Source organism: Dunckerocampus dactyliophorus, chromosome 16, assembly GCF_027744805.1.
Source record: "Dunckerocampus dactyliophorus isolate RoL2022-P2 chromosome 16, RoL_Ddac_1.1, whole genome shotgun sequence".
In the NCBI taxonomy this organism is placed as follows: Eukaryota; Metazoa; Chordata; class Actinopteri; order Syngnathiformes; family Syngnathidae; genus Dunckerocampus; species Dunckerocampus dactyliophorus.
The window spans coordinates 1062049-1086060 of record NC_072834.1 but is presented as its reverse complement, the minus strand read 5'-3'; the positions used below and the strand labels follow the sequence as shown (position 1 = coordinate 1086060).

Sequence of the window (24012 nt, the reverse complement as noted above, 5' to 3'; positions counted from 1 at the left end):
TTGGAAAAGTTCTATCGTATTCAGTCCCTCCAGGTTGAGCGCCATCTGCTGGGTGTGGTTGGTCTCTGCCTTGCGGCACTCCGGTGCACGTGGACTGTAACAGTCTTGTTACTACTGTAGTTGTATGTTGCATATGCATAAATACATTTTTATTATATGAATATTTGATGTTTTTACTGTCACCGATGGGCTAATTCAAAGGTGCCAAAGGGGACTTTTTCGGCCCAGAGCTTGTTTTTATCAGCCCTCGGCATTTTCTAAAAAGAACATGAGCAAGAACATGAACACAACGCAAAACACGTTCTTTATAGTTTTACGTGCAGAAATCCCTTGGAAATGCATATAAAGGAATGAACGAAAGGAATAAGTGAACATTTAGCATCACTTTTACCTTGATTGAAGACGTGATTGTTGACAAAGACGGCGATGCGGCAGCAAAATCCACTCCAACACCACCTTTGTGTTTTGCTATGAGTTATTTCTGGAAATTAATAGTGTTTCTCACCTTCTGTGCCAACTTTCTTTGGCTCCATTGTGAGTTATTTTGTAGCCGCGATCACACAAAAAAAGGAGAAACTTGCGGTGTGCTACTTAATTTGGAACTACAGAGTCGACCGCTGATGACATCATAGACGGGTGACGGAGCTGACTTGTGGCTCTTGTTTGCATGTATTGGCAAGCTAATAGGATGCTAACAAAGGCCTCCAAACCCAAAATAGTAGTGATGGAAATGTTGTCTCTTTTTAGAGAGCTGGTTCTTCTGGCTTGGCTCACTAAAAAGAGCCGGCTCCCAAGTGGCTCCTCAGATTTTTTTGTTGTCTTAAATGAATGTCATGTAAAATGAATTACTAATGTAAAAAAAATATGTGATATCAATGTTTATTATTTAAATGGATTTATTTAAACCTCAATGAGCAGCTATATAAATATAATGTTATATTAAAAATACAAACGACGCATCTCAATAGACAAAGTAGGTCAAAATAGGTCAAATCTCTTCATGCAAATTTCTCACAAACGATTGGGCTCTAAGAGCACCACAGCGTGTTTAATCAAGTGGGCGCCTCCACATGGTCGTGAGTGGAACTGCGGCTTTCACGTCCTCTGTGTGAACTCCAGTATATCCTGTGTACTGCATATATTGCATTGCCTTTTTGTGTGACTCTGGGGACATTTGGGGGGGGGGGGAAACTGGGTGGTCTTGGGTGTCATTGGGATTGATCTTTTTATGTTTGACTCCTTTTGTTGGCGGGTGGGACGTTGGAGGGAGGGTGTGGTGGAGGGAACGTCGTCTGCGGGATTGATTTCTTGCAGGGGTGCCCCATTACGTCAATCGCGTAAACGTCACTTTGTAAACGTCGTATGACATCAGTCAGCTGACATAAACTCCCCTCCTGATTCGCTGTTGCTCCCCCGGCGGCGAGCATGAAGTGGTGAACTGACGTTTCAAGACACACACGGAGATGCAACTTTCATCTTTATTATTCAGATTACGGATAAAGTAAGTCAGCGGTGAAATGACTATATCTATAACAAAAGTTATGTAGAAAAAAAGTCAATTGTTTGGGGGCTTTGCTTCGCATGCTGAACTACACTATAGAAATGCAAGTTTTTTTACACTTCCGTTTCTTAAACTATTATTTCACGGTCAATTGGAAAATGTGCTCATCGCTGAAAGCTTTTTAATATGTTGCGTTGACTTCGGCTAGATTATCTTTTGCATCATCATTTTCATTTCTTGTATATCGGTCATGCTAGATAGCAAATGCTAACTGGGCTAATGCATGAACCGTGTGTCCCAATGAACGTTACTTAGCTATTTTGACAGAAAATGAACACCATTCACACCAGTGGCTGTGTGAATGTGACACCCATGCCCTGACCTGTATAACCGCATATAATCGTATTTATATATACAGTATATCACCGTATATAATCCGCATCACCGTCTGGATCCAGGAAGGATTCTTTAACATTGAGAGATGGGAGCATTTTCGACCTTTGTGCATAAAGCGCCACAACAAATGGTCAGAGCGCTGGGCAAGTCTCTGACGGGTTCTACAAAATGTCAAAGGCTGACCCAAAAATTGTAGGATTATTTTATTGGTGTGATTCACAATATGGGGGGGGGGACTATGGCGCTTGGCGGAGGTCTGCGCTTTCAGAGTGCTTTCCTAGTTATCATTGAACGTCATACAAAGTCCGGACCGGGGGCCATTTGCGGCCCGTGACACATTGTAGAGATAAAATCGAACCAAAAAAACAACAGCAAAAAGGCACAATGTAAAGAGAAAAAGCTGAAAACTTGTTTTGAGACTATACACGTTGTCGATGTCTTGTACAAAATACATTTTTTACAAAATTTACAAACTAAAAAAAATATCTATGCATTTTCTTTTAAAATATAGAAAATATATTGAATCTAGTTCTATCCATATATTTCTATCCTTTGATTCTTCAGTATGCGGCCCTGTCATGCAATAATCAGCTGAAAGGTGCGTCTGCGTCTGCGTCTGCATCTGCGTCTGCGAAGAGCACAAAAAAATCCAAACTGCAAAATTCCATCATTCTGAATTCTGTAAGATGAATTATTCATGGCGGGATGCATACATAATTCACATGGACATTTGCTTTCTCCTGAGTGCGCAAGGTCATTTCAAACAGCAACAAGGTAACGGGATGGGTGGACGATGCATTCATCTTTACCAATCTGTGAAGGCATCATGTGGTCTGCCTTTTGTCCATCAGACTGAAGCGCCTGCTAAAGCCACAGAAGCACTACACGGTGCACCTCCAAAGAAGAATGGCAAGTATACGCTTTCCATCCTTACATGACGACTGCAACAGCAGTTGATGCTAATGCACACCATGGCCAAGACTATTGTTGATGGAAAAAGAGGATTTGTTTGGCTACAATGTGGGTTTATGTCATCCATGCATTCCAGTGATTTCTCTGCAGCCTTCATATGTACATGCATGCTCATGTGCCACGTTGCCATGGAAACAGCGCAGCCATGTCACCAAGTAGCTGCCGGCACTCGACGGTAAAGACCAGAAAGACCTACGGACTGGTGAGAGAGCAGCACTTCCTTAATCATTTTTCACTATTGCGACTAAAGACGCATCCCTGATTGTTTTGTCAGCACTACCTGGTCACGTACTCTCTATGCTCATTCTAGCATTGCTAAAACAAACCAAAAAACATGGAAAATGATGAGAGAATGATGACTTGTAGTGCCAATGTGAAGCGTTGGAGGTCATTCAGTGCAGCGGGCTGTCAGTGAAGGATCAAATGAAAGATGTATCAGCACAAGTGGTGATGGAGTCACGCGCTGCGTGCTTCCTCTTCCCTCCTCGCTGTGTTCATGTTGCTTGCCAGCGCACTAATGCACATACTAACCCCACTCCTGACTCCGAAGCTGCAGGGCAGCTCTATTTTTAGAGCTCTCTGCTATGCGCTGGGCCTCCAGCATGTTGTATAGTTACACAGGGCGGGTAGCGCACACGCGTTCTTTTTATTCCGCCTCCAAATGTACAGTACAGCAAGTGAAGGGCTGCTAGCACGATGCCGTTGTGCTGTCTTGATGGTAACTGTGTCATAAGTGTGAGAAAACGGTGTGTCCGTACGTTAGATCAGGGGTTCTCAAATGGTCTCAAAATGGGACCCACATTTTCCAACATCATTGAGTCGCGACCCACTTTTATTTAAGTCATTTTTTAATTGTTTTTACACTTTTATTGAACCCATTTATTATTTTGATTCATTTGTATTATTTTTTACACTTAAGTCTTTTTTTAATTCCTAGATATATATCTATCTATATCTATCTATCTATCTATCTATCTATCTATATCTATATCTATCTAATCTATCTAATCTATCTATCTATCTATCTATCTATCTATCTATCTATCTATCTATCTATCTATCTATCTATCTATCTATCTATCTATCTATCTATCTATCTATCTATCTATCTATCTATCTATATGTATCTATCTATCTATCTATCTATCTATCTATCTATATCTATCATCTATATCTATCTAATCTATCTATCTATCTATCTAATCTATCTAATCTATCTAATCAATCTATCTGAAAGGAACACTTGATATGGATACTCACCTCCACGCACAGTAAGCGCTCTGGAAGCGGTCCTCTCGAGAGGGGCTGGACTTAATCCACTCTGGCGTTGCCAGAAGTGAGAGGTGATGGGCAGGGGTGGAAGTTCTTGTTGCCCCCCAGCTCAGGGCCTACACGTGGGAGTTTAACTCGGTGAACAAGAGGGCAGCTTCCCTCCGCCTTCGGGTGGGGGGGACGGGTTGTGACTTATGCGCCAACATGAATACACATAATGAGATGTCCAAAGTGCATCTTAGAGGAATTTCTCGAGGCCAATGTCAAGAAAATGAGGAAGAACGTGATACGTGCATGCATATAAATAATGCAGAAATGAAAATAAAATATCAAAAAGACCCCAAAATGAGATTTCCCTTGAAGTGAGACATGAGTTGTATATTACATACTCTATTTTTTCAACTTTTCAACCCACTTTTGGGTCTCGAGCCACCAGCTGGGAACCACTGCTTGAGATGCATACTCATGCACGTGCAGGCACTGGCGTGTGCATTTTGGGTTATTTTCACTAACGTTTAAGAGGAACCATCATAAAAGGCAGAAGATCGAGTCGAAGAGCACCATTCTTAGCACAAGACCGTGTGAGTGAGAGGAAGGCTTTTGAGAGGCTACAGCAGCACAAAAGAAAGAGAAATGTGGACATTTTGCTCTCCAGGTGAAAGAATAATATCCACAGCACTTAGCATTTCCTCTGAGTCACCGCTTCCTTGCAGTTAAATGCAGACATGAATGATTCATGCTAGTTCTCATCAAACCCGCAGCTCTCAGGCTTTTCAAGCAGGGAGGGGCCTAACAAGCACACAAAGAAGAAGAAGGCTATTTAGCATGTACTATACATTGCACTCCATAGCTGACTTACTTCTGCAGAGGTCAGACAATGGCAGCGACCCCTGGTGGTGATGTTTGTACTTTCTTTCCTGCTCCAGTGTAAGCAGCAGAGATGCTGATATTGGCTTTCTAACCCACACACCGATACTGTGCAGCGCTTCCTAACCCATACCCAGGTTGTCCGCGGCTCTTCTCTCTAACTCGGGGGTGTCCAAACATTTTCCACAGAGGCCACCTAGTGAAAAATGAAAGGATGCAGGGCCCACGTTGATATTTTGTAAATATGCTAGGAAGTTCTCTATATTTCAAGAAAAAGCTGCGTCGCGGCTTTGTGATGTAGGTGAAAACGCCTATTATTTGTAGCAACTTTGGTATTTGCTTTTTTAAAAATGTTTTTGCTGTTTTTTTAAATTGTCCAAACATTTCAACTTGTCTCGTAATATTGAGTTTATTCCCACATTCCGTTTTCCCCAACCTCATTTTCCAATAATTACAACTTTATGTTGTTTTGTTAAAAATAACTTTTTTTTTTTATTGGCCCAAAATACATTGTAGAAATAAAATGGAACTAAAAAAAGCTCAGCAAACGTGGCCTGCTGCTGTTGTTTTTAATTTTCCAACTATTTCAACTTTGTTTTTGAAAAATGTCTTCTTGTAATATACTGACTTTATTCCCATAATATTTTCACCCAACTTTATTTTCCACAAATTTCAGCATTTAGTCCTAGTCCATTCAGTGGAATCCACGCTTGAGTCACAGCGAGGACGACGGTGCAGCGCATCGGCAGTCGGGGTTTCCTTCGTCGAGATCAGGGGAAGGAAGTTCACTGGAAAATTTCCCGTATTTTTTACCTGTAAATGTTGACCGGTGTGGTTGGATGAGTGCCAAAAGTTTCGAGAATGACACAAATATTCATTTTCACAAAGTCTGCTGCCTCCGTGTTTATGATGCAATTTGCATACACTCTGCAATGCTATGAAGAGTGATAAAAGTGAGTGGCAATGAATTGCAAAGTCCCTCTTTGTCATGAAAATGAACTTAATCCCAAAAAAACATTTCCACTGCATTTCAGCCCTGCCACAAAAGGACCAGCTGGCGTCATGTGGGTGACTCCCTGGTTAACGTAGTTGTGTTGAGTGTTGACGAGGACAAAAGCTGGAGATGACTCTCACGCTGATGGAGTTAGAATATCAGACTGAAAGCTTTAAGAGGGAGGTTGGTGCTTGAAATCTTTGTTTTTCAAACACGTGCAGTCATTGGGTAGCTGAAAACAAGGCAAGGATATGGCTGCGAGGACGGCACCTAAACCAAGCATTTATCAGATCCTCAAGAACTTCAAGGAGAGATGTTCAATTGTTGTGAAAAAGGCTTCAGGGCGCCCAAGGAAGTCCAGCAAGCATCTGGAATAGGGATGCTGCGATCAGGGTTTTATGCTGCCGATTCCGACACCGAGGATCCAGGAGTGAAATTGAAATCCTCTGATTTTTTTGGGGCATCCAGAAAAAAGCTTGTCCAGAGAAGAAAAGGTGAGTGCTACCATCAGTCCTGTGTCATGCCAAAAGTAAAGCATCCCGAAGTCATTCATGTGGGAGTGGGATCGCAAAAGACAGCCATGAATAAAGAACAACCTCCGAAAGCAACTTCTCCCAAGCGTCCAAGAACAGTGTAGTGAAAAACAATACCTTTTTCAAAGGCAAAAGTGATAACTAAGTGTCTTGGGAACAACAGCAAGACCCAAAAGACGGTGAACTATGTCTGGGCAGGGCAAAGCCAGAGGAAACTCTGGTGGAGGCTCGCAGAGGTCCTGACGTGCAAATCGGTCATACGACCTGGGTATCGGGGCGAAAGGCTAACCGGATCATCTATTTGACAAAAAGATCTAAAAACGCTGACCAGCAAACTTTAAAAGCAATACTTGTGTCATTCTCAACACCTACACAGCCAATGGCAGCACTGTTATGGTTATTATTTGCATGGGATCTTCCTGTTAGCTTCATGTACCTGCTGTCAGCACGTCACAAACCATCCCTCGCACGTTTCCTTCTGACCAAGAATTGCATGTCAACATGGTCGTGTCTGTATCAGATCAATTTATTGGTAACAATAACCCTTTTGGTATAGTGTACTTCAGCAAATGGAATAAAGAAAACACATGAAAATAAGGTCTAGCTAACACTTGCAATAAAAAGAAATAAATAGAAAATAATGTGATGTGAGATCGAGTATTTACCAAGATCCTAAGAATACATAACATCTACAGCATAAGTTAATCAATGGCAGCTACTCTATAAATACATCACAGCATGCACGATACTGTACTATGGAGAAGACTGGAGCACTTCTCATCTTACACTCAAGAAAACACATACTGGCATAGGCAAGTGCATCTCTTCCTGACCCAAAAGAAACTGCAGATAAAGTCCACAAAGCCCAAATCAGCGTTTCCAACCTTCTCGAAACATCACGCCAATGCTGCCCGTGGTGAATACTTCACGTCTGCGGTTCCGTGCGCCATTTCACCTCGTTATGAAGCAGGCACGGTTGGAGAGTAAGAGTCGGAACCGTTCGCAGTGACAAAACCTCATTTTGCTATGTGACTTCTGTGCATGGTTCCCTCCGCACATCGGGAGGGAACGGAGGTTGTTATAGTGACGACAATACTGACACTAAGGATTAGGTGTCCAAAAACAGTTAATTTATTCAGTAAAGCACATCAGCACATGATAGGGACAAGCTGCACTAAGTTTACTTCATGAAGCTCTATTTTTAGTTACAGTATGACCGTGTGACTTAGCTGGACACACACCTGACACAAAGCAAACAAAGAAGAAAAAAACACTTTTTTCATGTTATTCTCAACAACAGAGACAACCTGCTTAGCGCTCCACGACCATAGTGTGCTGCAACTAAAGATGCCACGTCAACACGCATGTAGGTAGACACCCCCGTCATCTGGATGCTTGCCCCCCCTCACTAAGCAAGGCCGTTCGTGACGTTCAAGGTTACTCGAATTTTCCTGTTGCTCAAACATCAAACTCAATTTGTGGACGCTTCTCCCCCCTGGCTGATTCCAATAAGACGCCTCCGCCTCATTTGCACGACCATGCCAGTCTGTGCCGGTGGGACGCATCTTTACGTTGGGTGGCTCCCACGGCACACCCCCTCGCTTCTAAGCGCTATTCTAGCAAATGCTGCAGAGGCTAGCAGGAAGGGGGATTCCTTCTTGTATTTGTTTTTGAAATAACTTGAGTTAACACCTCCTACTTAGGTTATCTTTTCTCCTACGGATTTCACCTTGAATGCGTGGAAAAATAAAGAACAGCAGCCGTGTTGGTACCTCTTGGTAAATCGGCTGCTGATGTTCCACCTCCTACCACGTCCCTCCCCACCCCCACCCACCATTTAGCTTAATTTCTAACGTTTTCACTATGATTTTATTTAGTCATTTGTGAGCGCGACGGTTTGTGGTGTTTTGGCAGAATGCGGTTGCAGACTTTTTTTTGTGTGTGTTTTGTTTTGTTTTGTTTTTTTTAGTTGTTGCCCTCGCCTCCCTCGTCGTCCTGCTGGTCGCTCGTCCACAGCGTCAAGTTGTCTCGCAGCAGCTGCATGATGAGGGTGGAGTCTTTGTAGGAGTCCTCGTTGAGGGTGTCCAGCTCGGCGATGGCATCATCGAAGGCGGTCTTGGCCAGGTGGCACGCCTGCTCCGGGGCGTTCTGGATCTCGTAGTAGAAGACGGAGTAGTTGAGAGCCAACCCCAGGCGGATGGGGTGGGTGGGCTGCATGTGCTCCTTGCTGATCTCGTGCGCCTCGCTGTAGGATTTCTCGGAGGACTCCACCACGGAGGATCGCTTCTCGCCGGTGGCCACCTCGGCCAGGTAGCGGTAGTAGTCGCCCTTCATCTTCAGGTAGAAGACTTTGCTCTCGTGCTGCGTCTCGTTGCAGTTCTTGATCAGGAAGTTGTCAAGGAGGTTGAGCACATCCTGGCAGACGGCCTCCAGCTCCTTCTCGATCTTTTCCCGGTAGGCGCGCACCATCTCGATCTTTTTCTCATTACCGTCAGCCGACGTCTTCTGCTCGATGCTTGAGATGACGCGCCAGGATGAACGCCTCGCCCCCACCACGTTCTTGTAGGCGACAGAGAGCAGGTTCCTCTCTTCATTGGACAGTGCTTCATTCAGCTCTGTGACCTGAGGCGCAAAACAAACGCATTTTATAATTCTTCAAATGAAAAGCTGTACTTCCGCTGCATCGCTCACATTTCACTGATGCTCCAATCAACAAACAAAGAAAGGAACAAGACGGTTTGGCATTCACTCGCGTCAGACACGCCCCCGGCACGCTGACATCACCCTCTGTCGTGAATGCTGATTGGCTGCCGTGGTTGCTCAAAGCTTGTTTTGTTGTGTTTTGACAGTCCGATGTCTGTCTAAAAGGGATTTAATCCTTTTCACCCCACTGGGACGGTGCAGCAGGGGCGTCTTTACAGACCTTTTCAGAGTGTAAAGCCTGTTGTTGCTTTCTTTTTCAGCGCAGTTCTGCTCCATGAGCAAACCGGAGCGGGAGGGCCCTGGCCGAGCCCTTTGCAATGTCTGCAGTGAAGCCGTCCACCCGTTTGCTACATTGCTTGTCCTCATTGGGGTCACGGGTGAGCCGGAGCCTATCCCAGCTGACTTTGGGTGAGACCCACTAAAATTGTGTGTCGTTCCCTTTCTAAGACACGAGAGAAAGCGGAGGTCCAGCGCGGCCACTGCGCGGAAATACTTTGTCACTTTGTAGAGTGTTATTACTTACAGTCTGAACTGGGCTTCCATGTGTTGCCAAAAGTTGCTTAACAACATCCCAGTTGCTAACAACAATCACATGACCCTGGAACAGACGTTTGTGGGAAGTAACCCTGCCGCTGTGACATCATAACCTAACATTACGAGTTTGTTTTTATTCATGTTGTGACCTTCTTGAGCCACTTGATTGCATTTATTTAGACAGAATTCAGTGATATTTTTATTTATTTGAAATAATCTTTCGCCATGTTACATTATATGGTTTAAAAATGACTTTTTGAAATGAAAGTGACTTTTTTCCCCCCTTTTCAGAAAAGATATTTCCAAACGTTTTTATAGTTTTCGAATGATAGTTTTACATGCAGGAACCACTTCTAAATGCATCGAAATGGCGAACGGAAGGGCTAAGTGAACATGTGAAAACAAATGGTGGAGTGGAGCATCAGCATCTTAAGGCCCGTGACAGGAAAGCATTTAGGGCGAGTGTGAGTTTAGGTGCACACAATCATCATTTTTGATCAAAGACGCAAGCGTGTCGATTTGAGCCGTAAGTATTACAGAAAATAGGAAAATGGTTTGATTTCATGTGGACTCGGCAATGCTTCACAGTGAGCGTACCTGTGGAAGAAGAGAGAAAGCGGGGAGGAGACGCTAATCTGCTGGCACAAGCTCCTGTTTCCATAGCAACTGCAACATTTTATCAGTTCTAATCTCCAGTGGAAAGGATGCTGACACGGCTATTGGTGTGGACAAAGCTGCAGCAGTGTGGGTGGGAATCCCTGCAAATAAACCAGTTCCTATCTCGTACTATTCAGCCCTCTTGTACACTGCAACACGGCCTCAACGTCAGGCTTTTTTATTTATTTTTTAAGGGGCACCAGACACTGCATGTTAAAAAAACAACTCCCTGGAACGCTAAAAGAACCCCATCGTACATGAGTGTACTTATTAGTGCTGCAAGAATTAATCAGTGGTTAATCGATTATCCAATTAATCAACATTGTTTTTTTATTTAAAAAACTTCAATATCCTTTTGATTTCAGCCTCTCAAATGTGAATATTTTTTTAATTTCCTCGGTCATCCATGAAAGCAGACCTATTTTGTCTAAAATAAGATGTTCACTACTTCTTTTTGCCTCTTTTCTGACATGTTGTGGACCAAACCACCAACTGTTTGTTTGGTTCATATTGATTTGGTCCGTCTGGGGCCTAAACGGTAACAGTAATGCCTCGTTTATTGCAGTTAATTAGTTCCAGACCCAACTGTGATAAGTGAATTTCTGCAATGTAGGATTTGTGCACAATTGATTGTCCTAACCAAATGTTGTGGCATATTAACAACATAAAAGCTTTTATTTTTAATGTGTTGTGGAAAAACTATGACAGTCCATCCATTTTCTATACCGCTTCTCCTCATTAGGGTCGCAGGAAACTAAGACAGTAACAACATCAAATTAAAAGCACAAAGTGAATACAGACCGGCCATCCACCAGTAGGAGCCTGGAGTTTGTTTTTCAGAGAGAAGATGATTACATCACTGTTTGATGCATGTGGTCAAAGGCAGCGTGCTAGCATGAATTCACTTGAGGTTGTGCACCAACAAATATGCACATTAGCACTCAATACCGTCATCAACTTACCTTTCGTTAGCACTCCCACATACGAGACCAAATACGAGGTGAAAGAAAAATGGTAAAAATACAGTATAGTAGTCTATCTGTGCAGCGTGGGAGAGTGCACACACAATGGTGCATTCAAGGACCGTTGAACAAAGCAGGAAGGATCGCCGCCCACAACAAACAATATACACATGCAAAAACTATGGAATTTGTTACTGTATATTATTTAAAAATAAAATAATGACCCATATTTCCAAAATTGATATGCATTTACATAAAATTTGAAGCAGTGATTTACAAATGTTTTTTTAAATGTTTTTTAAATGACTGCACCTCAAAGCTTCCCGGTGGTTGAGGACCCCTGGTCCTTCTTTGCACTCGTCAAACACTGCGGCGATAGCAACGAGTAATTGTAGCGATGATGGGAGTTTGACGTGTCGAAGCTCCATGTTTTTTCCTCTCATTGTGGAATGTTTGCAGAGCATTTGGCGAACTGTCAGTGAGAAGTCCCACGCGATTGATGCCATCTTTGTTTACAAGTGAGCCCAGAAAAGGAGCGCTTGATTTGCTCAAGCTAACCCACCTGCAGCACGGTACGGGTAATCTCGCCTCTTTGGAGTGTTTTTTTTAAATGGTTATCTGAGCTATATTTCTATAGTTATCGGCTTTAACGGTATGAAGTCCGAATTCCCCATCGTGGCCGTACTGATAAGTCACCTATTGTTCACTGGAAGCACACCGACCCACCTCTCACGTAGTGCAAAAAAGGCAATGGATGCTACCTTGTGGTTAAATGTAGCAATGCTTACTCTTTTAATGAGAAGCAGGTTTGCAACAGTGTCGCTTCTCCACAAGATGCAAATTTTAGAGTTGCCATAAATAAACTCACCTCTGTACTGTAACAGTATGGAAGCAGGATACAATAAAGCCACAGCAGTTGCATAATGAGCTCACTTACAAGCACAGAGGACAGTCCCCCTCCTCCCCATAGCTCATTTTTAAAGGCCTGTGCCTCTGTGCTGCTCTCTGCGTCCGTTCAATCAAATGATAATTCATGCAGCGGAGGAGCTGACGGACAGCGACTACCACCAAAAGAGAGGGCCGGCACTGAAGCAACAAAAAGAAGGGTCAGAAAAACAAAGTCTCTGCCACACCATGGCTATCTTTGTGTCCGAGACTGCAGGGTGAGCAGAAAGCCCTGACGGAAGCCATGGTGCCACTATAACAATGGTGGTCTGTCTACCCATAATGCTCATCAATCGTGGCTACGCTCTCTCGTGACTCATCCTTACACACGGCACTGGAACCTCCCAACAACTGAGGACAATCAATAGCTTCCCCTTTGACAGCTCTCCCAGGTCATTAATATCCACAGGAAACAGACAGGGCACGGAGAGTGTGCTGATGGGGGGGTGAATGACCACTATCTCACGTTTCATTTGCCGAGGTTACAATGCGTGCACTGATGGCGTACAACCGTTTCATAGCTCCCTGTTTTCCATTCCTACTGCACGCTCCCTCTCTGGCCTTCCTTGCTTATTTGCGCCAAAGTCTCAAGGCTCTCCTAAGCTGATGTGACAAGCCCCCTGCTGACCCTCTTTTCAGGCAGCAGAGCACAAAGGCACAGTGGCCCACCTGACGTCACTGGCGGTGTGAATAGGGATTGTTGCTTTAGCCACAAAGCACTAATAAGCAGGGGAGGAGAAGCGGCATATAAAGTTACGATGGCCCTTCGACTTCTTTGTTTCCATGTATGACGACATTTCCTGCCAGTGCAGTCGCTGGGCATATCAAAAACTGATGACAAATTAGTTTAGAGCGGAGACAAGTGAGCTGGTGTACAGGAAGCAAATACTGAAATGAACCTGTACGCTAAGAGACCGTGAAAGGACACAAGGCTAAAGAAATACCATTAGTGCAGAATCCAATATAGTTTTACCCTCCTTGGGAACGTCTATTCCAGAGCGCTGGAGAGAAGGTACGACAACGGCTACCCTTTGTCACCGATTCTGTTCATGCTTTTTATGGACAGAATGTCTACATTTGGGGGCCTTAGGATCTCGTCTCTGCTATGTGGTCTTGATGGCCTCATCACGCTGTGACCTTCAGCGTTTACTGGGGCAGTTTGCAGCTGAGTGTGAAGCTTCTGGGATAAGACCTCCAAATCCGAGGCCATGGTTCCCAGTCGGAAAAGGGTGGATTGCACCTTCGGGTTTGGAGTGAAGTCTTACTCCAGATGGAGGAGTTTGATTATGTCCATGTCTTGCTCATGAGTGAGGGAAGGTTGGAGCGTGAGGTCGACAGACGGGTCGGTGCAGCATCTGCAGTAATGCGGTTGCTGTACCGGACCGTCATGGACCTATGGTCATGAGCTTTGGGTCGTGACCTAAAGAACAAGATCGCCGATACAAGCGTCCAAAATGAGTTTCCTTCGTAGAGTGGCTGGACTCACCCTAAGAGATAGGGTGAGGAGCTCAACATCCAGGAGGGGATCAGAGTGGAGGCGTTGCTCCTTCACATCGAGAGGAGCCAGTTGAGGTGGCTATGGCATCTAGTCTGGGTGAGGTGTTCAGGGCATGCCCAGCCAGGAGGAGGCCCTGGTGCAGAACATGCTGGAGGGATCATGTCTCACAGCTGGCCTGGGAATACCTCGGTGTGCTTCGGGTGGAACTGGAAGAGGTGGCCGGAGACCGGGAAGTCTGGACTTCCCTACTGAGACTCCTGCCCACGCGACCCAGACCCGGATAAGCGGAGGGAAAACGGGGTTCACCATTAGGGCTCAATTAACCAACTATAGATGGTCCTCTGTTTACGTACGAATTCGTTCCTAGACTGTGACGTAAGTCGAGTTTTGGAGTACGTTGGATCTCATCTTATCGTAAGTCACTCACACTGTACACAGAACACATGAAGGACATCAAACACCGTAATAAAACACTGGATACAAGAATTCTCTGTGAAGAAAGTTCTGTAATGTCTGGCTGTCTGTGAACGTGACACAAATCTTGACTGTGTGTGTGTGTGTGTGTGTGTGTGTGTGTGTGTGCGCGCAGAGAGGAAGTTGAGTTTGTTGATGTTGTTCTGGCGTGGTTGCAACTAAAATAACATGTTCTCCTACTATCAACAAGTGCAAAGAATAAAACTCTGGACTAATGCAAGCAGTGAAATTCTAAACTGGGCTCATTCAACACGTCTCTTATTATTTTGCTCTAGGTGTCCTGTTCAGCCGTGCGACCGCACATGCGTGCGTATAATAGAACATTTTCTTAACAGTCCAACTGTGTATTCCTTCTGAAAGAATCTTTCACGTGAGTAGAATCTTTACACTAAATGCGGCTATTAGTGTATTTTGTCATTGAATACACATTTTACACTACCGTCTACTAAACGCCGACATTTACAATTAGATTACACATTAGGGATGGTACGGTTCACTCCCTCCTGCACAGGACAATCCGCCCTTACGTTTATTCAATACATTTTGTACTGTGCACGTGTGCATGCCAGCCTGTCTAGGCTGGTCGAAAAGCCCTCGCCACGACATAATGTCCCACTTTCCACAAGACGCATATTTCAAGTGAGGGACAGTCTGCCTAAAAGTTGCCAAAAACGTGGAGGACCTTCTCAGCATCCGCCTCCTGGCCCTGATGTCAAGGTGCGGTGCGCCTCTTTTTGAACACTTCACCTCCCTAATGAGCGCATGAGATGAAAGCAGCGTGCTGCCGTTGTTCAGTATAAGAACGGTGCTGCAAATATTCACGCTGCACTTCATGTAAGGAACTTTACTTAAAAATAAAATAATCATCCCTGTTCAAACTCCTACTGTTCCACTTGCACCTCCCTAAAAGAAACCAGGAAACCAGAGGTTTACAGGATTACAGGTTTAAACAGGAATGATAAAGCCGGCATTTTGCAAAACTTTCACTTTGAGAACATTTTCAATGGCTTGTGTTTAAAATGTGGCCAAAGCAAGACTTCTTTTATACGTCTTTGATTGGAAAAAGCAACAACTAAATAGTCACTTCAAAAGCCAAGCCAAGCAAATTGTGGCACCTGCAGTTTTTAACCGTCCTGACAGCTCCTGTGCCTTTTTTGGTACTTTGAGATCTCGCCCACCTGCCTCACTACCTGCTAATTAATTTGCGTGCCAGCAGCATCCTGAGAGTATCTGCATGTCATCTCAGGCCAGTGCTGTTAGAGTACGCACATTGCCAAAAGAACTGTTCTGAAGTGCAGTTGAAATGCTGCACATATTGATACAAACCAAATCTTCTTACAGGTGTAGGTGGCAAAAAAAAATCAGAACTCTTTGTGACTCACTCAATTCATTTGGGGACATCCAGAAATATCTTGGAATACTGATCATATTCATGTGAGGTCTGCTGGTGTACGCTCCAGAAACTAAAGTGCGTCCCGTACCCTTTAGAACAAAAAGTCAAGCATTAGAAGTATTTTAATGTGAAGCGACCCAGCTCCAAGCCTGCCACCTTCTGGAAGCAGTTGTCAAATGTAGCATAGAGTACCAGTGATCGGTTTACACGCCTCTTCTGGCTTACTTGGAGCTGCCTGTTCGCCCTCACTCACAAACACAATAGAAAGGGACTGTCGTGACAACTCCGTACAGCAGATGGCAGCGGTGGGAGGAAGTCAATGTTTTGCAAGTCTCAAGTACATCTCAAGTCTTTAATGTCAAGTCTCAAGCAGGGCTGCTCCAGTCAGGGTTTTATGCTGCCGATTCCGAGTGAGATCGGCTGATACCGACACCTATCACATGAATTGACTGTACATTTTCCAATGTATTTATGATGAGTGCCATTGATCAAGGCTGCCGTTCGGGTTAGGTCATCAAATCTTACCTTCATGCATTCCCACATAGTATCAGCATTTGGGACCAAGCATGAGGTGAAAGAAAAACAGTAAAAATACAGTTTACTAGCCTGGGACAGGTCACCCCTCGCATCAAACAACATAAACATGCAAAAACTGGGGGGTTTCTGACTGTATATTATTTTTTGAATAAAATATTGATCAAATTTGATGTAGTTATCTACAAATGTATTTCACAAAAGTGTTTTTATTTTTATCATTGCACCTCAAAGTTTCCCGTGGCCCAGTGGTTGGGGACCCCCGCCTTACAGCATCATTTTGTTTTTAAACTATGTTGTTTTTGAATCGTATCGTAAACCGTGAATCTATATGCATTTAGAGCCCTACTAAATACATTTCTTTTTAAACATTATTAGAGCATTCACCCCTATAGTCGACTTTACACACGTATTACTCAACATAGTAGACATAAGATAAGAGAAGAGGCATAAGGCCAGGAGAGACATAGGAGTAATTCAGCCATTGAATACATAAGTAAGACTTGTGCTCGTGCGTGTTGCTGTAAATGCGTTCCGGTGCTAAGGGAGCTGAGCGGGGGTGGGGGGACAGGAGTGCGTTACGGCTGCAGTAGTAGCCTGTGTTATTATTAGGGATTTTTATTAGGGATTATTGTGCCTGTTGTGAGATCCTTCAAACCTGCAATGAAAGCCTGTTGTTCAAGTTGGTACTTGTGTGTGTCAACGACCATGACGGTAACATTACGGACACCTACTGACCAGTACAAATTGCTTATATAGCATATTCTTTGACTAATAATGGGCTGTATTCAACCACGGAAGAGCATGATTAATTTTATAGATTTTTGAAAAACCGTGATAGAGTGAAGCCGCGAAATTTGAAGAACAAAGTGGTGAGGGATTACTGTAAACCGAAAACCAGACCGGAATTTGTTAATTTACAGCATATACTTGTTGGAAAAGACCAGAGTTGCTTGAAATATGTACTGTATCATGACAGACTGGGCTTATGTTAGCAGTTATGTTAGCACCTTCAGAATAGCACCACTCGGACGTATGAGCACATTCCCTCCACTCCACATCTTTCTTTGTCATTCAAGATAAGAAAAGCTGTGTCCAGCGTCTAATATTATTACATCAGGAAGCGGTCCAATCATTCTCATCAGCACGCGTGTACGGTCTACTGCTAGCATGTAAAATTAGCATGGTAATAGCGGCAGTTTCATGTGTGTGTTAAGTATGATGGCACTGACGGCCAAAGACACAGCTGCCTTGCAGTCTGCTCAGACTTCAGCAGCAAAGTGGTGGTGCTAGCTGGCCTGTTAATGATTTCTCAGACAGCTTGTTTGTCTGGTCACCCTCGATTTTACTGAAAGCATCTGCTCTTGCACTGAAAAAAGTCTGGAGCAACATTTACTTAAAAAAAAGCTCTGTAACTTTTTCCCCATAGACAATCTAAGTAAATATTACAAGGGTCATTCTCAAATAACATCCACTTGCTTTTTAATCATTCATTAGCACAAAACTTAAAACTTCACTTAAAAATGCGTTTATTTTAACTTAGACTGTGCTTGCAAATCATTTACATTTTTTCCAAGTAATCCCTACTTTCTCAACATTTCTCAATATATGCCGGAATTCCCAGTGTATTTTTCTTAAACTAATTAATCACCCTGTCTAATCTTGTGATATCTTCTGTACTTCAAAACTATGACTAATCGTTTAAATACACTAAGTCCCCTACTAACAAACATCCGACGTGCGAACATTCGGAGATACGAACACAAGCCAACTGGTCTATATTTTCATGTGTTTTGCCTCATAAGTCCATATTTCTACTGTACATGCTTGACCAGTAGAAGACACTGTGACACTGCTAATGGGACCAACAGATACAGGAAGATGAGAAAGAGGAGAGAGGAAGGTTAAGAGTTTTATGATCCAACCCGGACAGAGTGTGTGATTAAAGTTTATGAAGAGTTAATAGGCCTGCTTAATTCTACACCACCCACAGAACACTACCTCTTTTAGAAGAGTCTAACCACCACCACCATTTGTCCTTTTTTTCAATATCTCCTCCTCCTCCACCACAACGACGTATGCTCAACCACTCCTCTTCAAAGGTAAATAACATTTATCATTACGTATTATTATATCACTTTTATTATTGTTTTTTTCATTAATTATCCTGGTTTAATATTACTACTGCATCCAAACGCATATTTACATACATACACATATACTGTATATGTATACACGTACATGTAGTACCTATATCATTGCTAATATTACCTTTTACCCTACTGGTTGAATATTACTACTGCATCCAAACTCATATTTACATACATACACATATACTGTATATGTATACACGTACATGTAGTACCTATATCATTGCTAATAATACCTTTTGTTCGACTTAAGAACAGTCGTCTGGAACCAATTGTGTTCGTTAGTTGGGGACTTAGTGTACTGTGCCGCTTTTAAGTCAGCTCATTCTTTCACAGGAGCCAATCCTGAGTTATAAGGGAACTCTCGCGGAGCTTGTCAAACTATCGGAAATCGCAGGAGTTATTACTCAATATAACAGCCTGACTCACAGTGTCATCTTACAAAGAACGGTAACATCATCGCACAGCAACTTAACACTCAAACCGTATACCTACAAAATATACAATACAAGTACCGATACAAGTTTAAAGTAATAAAAGAAACTAAGCTAAGCATTTATTGGTGCTTACTGGGGCGCTGCAATGACGTCAGCCTCCCTCTGGGCTCCTCTAGTTCCCTCTGGTGGACAGAGGCAGCATTGCACCACCATCCATCCATCCTGTCAAGTAAAGGGCTGCCTGGTAGCTAGTAAATATACAAGACAAGTACCAAATACGAGTTTAACAAAATAAACAGCAGCGATTTTAATTTCTTCCCATAATGCATTTCATCCCAGAAAAGCAGTTCATTGGCCAACTGCAGCCATGAGTGCTCAGCAGCTATGCCTGGTGGGCCACCAGAGGGCGCTCTTACATCACCATATGAACGTTGTAGTAGATTTTAGTTGGTATTCTCAAAATGTGCTGCTACTAATCCTGCTTAAGTAAATGTTACTAAAGTATCATTATTCAAATGTACATAACAAAATACATTTACTACCTAATACTAAGTCAACACATTAATATTACAAAGATTTTTTAAATAAATACATTAACTACATGGTTTAAAGTAACATTTACTGTGACAAAACTCTTTTTTCCAGTGTGTGAGTGTGCCTGTTTTCCAGATCGTTGCTGCACGGTGGAAGAGTGGCTCGAACATCTGCCTCACAGTCGGGACCTGGGTTTGCAGCTCGCTTGAAACATCTCCATCTGAAATTTGCATGTTCTTGCTCATAATTTGTAGCAATTTCAAGGATTTTTGTGCAATGGGAGTCAATATTTTCCAAACCAAATGATCCCGTGTAGGAGATGAAAAGGAAAGAGGGCAAGAGTTTTGGCTATGGCAGTTCGATGGTGGGACATCGCTATGAGCTGCTTCACTGACACTTTTTTAAAAATTTTGCCTGCATCGGTGAGAAACTTTATCCAAGTCTCACACAGTAAACCACGTGGATATATGCCACCTGACTAGGCCTGTCATGATAACAAATTTTGCTGGTCGATGATAATCGATTTTATCAACATTTCTTTAGCCCATTTTGTCATTATTTGTCATGAGAGGTGTACTTCACATTTGAACCACTAGATGGTACTCAAGTATTGTGTACGGTCTACCTGTGTGAGACATTAGCTTGACACAGAAGTTGCCAGTATGTATGTTTTTGCAATGCAGCAAGCGACACTGTCTGTGAGCGCGCACCATTTTGCACTGTTTTGATTAAATTTGCAGACCAAATGCCTCAGTAAGCTTCGACTGTCGGGACGAAGGCTCCGCTGCCCGAGGCACCTACGTCGGTAGTTTTTTTCCCCCCGGTTGTCGGTTGTCGGTATTCATGCACTCACCTTGTTCAAAACCGCAATGTTCCCCCACTGCTGCTGTTGCCTGTGGCATTTGCCTCAGAAACCATCGCTTCTGCACGACGACGATAAAAGTAATGTATCCTTTACGTGGGATTCCGTCAGTCAGCAAATGACTAGTTTGCTAATATAGCATAACAACGTCATTGCCTGTTACTTAAAAAGCAGCACGAGGGTTTAAAGGAGCAGCTCGCCAACTACAGCAGCTGTCCTGTGACGATATGTCAGTGAGGGATGCACTCTTTGTGGAGCCATGACATGAAATGGTGCACTAATGGTGGGGCCTGTGCGGCATCTTCTTGGCAGATGCTGCGGCACGCCTCTGTGTGCGCGAGCCGACAGTGCACGGATGCGGCTGCGATGAACGCAGCGCCTTCCGTCATGCGACAGGCTGCTCAGAGGGATGAAACGGCCATTTGCTGCAATATGACAATTAAGAGCGCTTTCTGGAAAGTTGCGTGTCCTCCCCCTACACCCGCCTGTACGGAGACGCATATCTTGCGCACGGCATCTGCGCCAAATCGATCGCGATCAACCTTGAGCCAACATTGCTGTTCCTAATGCGTCAAACACGTCGTGTGTGTGTCCACGCCAGCGTCCGAGGGAGGGTGGGAGGGTGCTAATTCACAGTCAGTCAATGCTAATTCAATATCACGTAAAACGGAACCACTGGCTGCAGACCACCGTGGTACCACTGAACTCTGCTAAATCAGCAACTCTGCAGTGTTTGGTGACCTGCTATCGTAAAACATCACATTATAGGCACATCCATTCTATCACTATTGGGCGGTTGGTGCTGCGTTCGCGACTACGCGCGCACACCGAGACTAGTGAAAGGCACCGCCCCAAGATCAAGCGGTCCGCATTCTCACGACCAGTAGTACCATTAACACTCTAAATGAGTGACTGGACCCTAAATGAGGCAAACTTAATCACCCATTCTTTCCTAAAAATGTATGGCAGCACTGCAGTGAGAACATAGGCTTATAGGCCTTGTAACGCCGCCAGATGACGTTGTCCAAACCTCAACATAAGCGCATTCTACGTCGCTCACAGGTGTATCGTCATTAAAATGGACGTCTTTAATCATAACTTTCATACACCAAAATCATGGGGGTTAATCTGTTAAGGGAAAAAAAAACACACGACTCGCGCATTACCACACAGATTATTGTCTTTCTGGGCTGTTCTCACACATACACGCATACATTTTGACGTCCAGAGGAGCTATTCGTGACAAATGAAGCAAACGCAAAAAGGTCATTTCCCAAGCCAGGCTACTTACCGACTTCATGGCTGCTGCCATATCGTCGTACCGCTCAGCCTGCTCGGCCAGCCTGGCCTTCTGCACCAGTTGTTCACGGTCCACCATGTTGGATATCGAGCGTGTTATCGTTATGCGTACCGGACGTCGAGCTCAAATATATGACTATATATGCCTTTAATGGAGAGCAACGGTCCTCTCGCCGCAGCTGCTGCCTGCTATCTGTGGGCCTGCCGACGGGACACCCCTCCCCCTCGGAGCACTTTCCTCCGGCTTGTCACCGCCCAGCTGGGCGTGTCGTGGTGTGGTGATGTAACGAACCTGGCTCCGTCAGGCTACTGCATTAGCGCTACAGTATGTTTTTTGTTTTTTGTTTTTTGTTTTTTGTTTTTTAAGATTTTGCCTTTTAATTTGGTGATCACACAGCACTAAGATTGGAGACAAAAAAAATCAATATTTTTGGAACAAACACATCCAACAATATAAGACAATGTAAGCACAAAACAAAAGCACATATTTGGGAACAGGTTGGTGGATGCAGTCTGAGCTGGGAAACGGCTGATCCGGCCCAAGTCTGCCCAGCAGCTTCCTGCAGTCCCGTGCCCCGCCTAGCTGCCCAATGTCGGTCCTTATGGTGGTGAAGCCGGCTTACCCAAATGATGGGGAAAGGCGTTCACGCTTGTCCGGCAATCTTTCCAGCCCCTGGATGTACCGGCAGGTGTAACACCCTTGGGCGAGGCTGGTCTTGCTGCCCACTAAGATGTGCTTCAGTGTCGCTGGACTTGGACGTGTGGTCTTCACCACAGCGCTGCTTTAGGTGATCAAGCAATTTTCAAAATATTCCAACTTCCTACTTAAATAATATTTGTAAATGTTCTTTTCACAATATTATAACTATATTATGACTATTATTATTATACTATATTATTATTACAATAATATTTTGACTTTATTTCCATAACATTATAGCTTTTTCCCCCAAACCTAATTTTCTAAAAAAAACAAAACATATTTTGTCTTTAATATTTCAGCTCTATGCTACTAAAATGTTATTTTTTATTCACAAAAAATTGTGCCATTTTTTTCTCTTTAGATATAACTTTTCATTTATATTGATTATATTGATATATTGATTTTCCAAAAATGTTGTTTAAAATGTAAAAATACATCTTTTTTCTTTAATATTCAAACTTCATGCTAATAAAAAGTACATTTTTTCGTGCATAATATTACGTTATTCCCGTAAAAATGGTGACTTTTTCCTCATTAGCTTACAACTTTTTCCTCTTAATAATTTGACTTTATTCTCGTAAAGTTTCTGCAGATTTTTTTTCTCTTGATTTCAAGTTTCTTGTTAAATGGTATTTTTAGGATGTGCTGTAGGCCGTTAAAGAAACAACCACGGGCCACAAATGGCTCCTGGCCACACTTTGGACACCACTGGCGTGCACTCCTTGGGTTGCTGTGCCATACGGATGGCGTCTTGTCATGTTTATTAATAGAGTGCGTGAGTCCAACTGTCTTTGTAGCCAAATGTGCCTGTTGAAGTAAAATACGCAGGCGTCTATTACACAATAAACATACTGTATCAACCATTGGCTACCATTAAAGATAATATGTGTAACTCTACGTGTTATCATTTATTATCACATAAAAGTTGTGTAGTATTACTAACTCCCAAGTCCTAAATGTGAGGACATTGAATGGAGCTGGACATTTGGTGGAAAAGGGGGCTTGGATTGCACCACTTACAGTACAGTACAGTGTGCACAGTCCAACTGCTGTGTTTCCTCACTGCTCCCAGTAGATGGCGCTACAACCACGACTTCATTCAACGTTTTCAGTGTTTACTTCACTCACTGCATCTGTGATTTTTCAGGCAGCTTTTAGAAGTTTTGAAGGATTTTTAAAAATGATTATGATGAAATTACAGTATGGCTCCCTTGTCTTCTGCGGTATCAAGTCAGGCATGGCATCCAAGCCACAGTCCTGTAGATACACGCTATCTGCTCTCTTATATATAAGTACTTAGGGGGAAAAAAGCGATGTGTCCTCATAGGAGACACGCGTATGCCCCCATCAACATGATCATGAGATCATTACATCTGAATAAGTACGTCCTGCCGGTCGTGTTCAATGCCTGACATCATTTGCGCACCACAGGATAAGAGCTACTGAAAAGCAAGGACATTTATTTTGCCACAGGTAGATGATCGGCGTTCTCCACAAGGTTTAACCACACAGGTGTCGTAGAGATACAGCAGCGTACGAGAACACGGGTCTTTGTGTTTACGGTAAAACCTAACCTACCGGTGTCCTTTGCATGCGTACTGTTATTGTGTTGTGTTGCAGCTGAGAAACAATCATTTAGCATCGCTGATCATTGCTATGATATGCTGTGATGCACCACACAACGTTGCAGTGTTTGCGGCGGCATTTCAGCATTCACTAGTAATGTCCGAGGCAACTCTTCGTTGATTATAAAGTGCTTCATAGGCGCACGAGTCTGAAATGGAGCCGAAAA

At 43.5% G+C, this 24012-nt stretch overlaps 1 protein-coding gene across 1 annotated transcript; it reads right to left on the bottom strand.

The window, feature by feature from the left end:
• Nucleotides 1-7040: 7040 nt before the first annotated feature.
• Nucleotides 7041-21754, bottom strand: ywhag1 (3-monooxygenase/tryptophan 5-monooxygenase activation protein, gamma polypeptide 1). The gene is made up of 2 exons (XM_054755097.1): nt 21510-21754; nt 7041-9157 (listed from the first exon to the last, which is right to left on the bottom strand). Exons 1-2 carry the CDS (start codon nt 21594-21596, stop codon nt 8501-8503), a joined length of 744 nt encoding a protein of 247 aa, XP_054611072.1. The 5' UTR covers nt 21597-21754; the 3' UTR covers nt 7041-8500.
• Nucleotides 21755-24012: the final 2258 nt, after the last annotated feature.

Coding starts and splice junctions, on each gene's coding strand:
- ywhag1 (XM_054755097.1), bottom strand. CDS start 21,596: ATGGTGGACCGTGAACAACTGGTGCAGAAGGCCAGGCTGGCCGAGCAG. Junction 9,158..21,509: donor TGGCAGCAGCCATGAAGTCG/GTAAGTAGCCTG, acceptor TTTGCGCCTCAG/GTCACAGAGCTGAATGAAGC.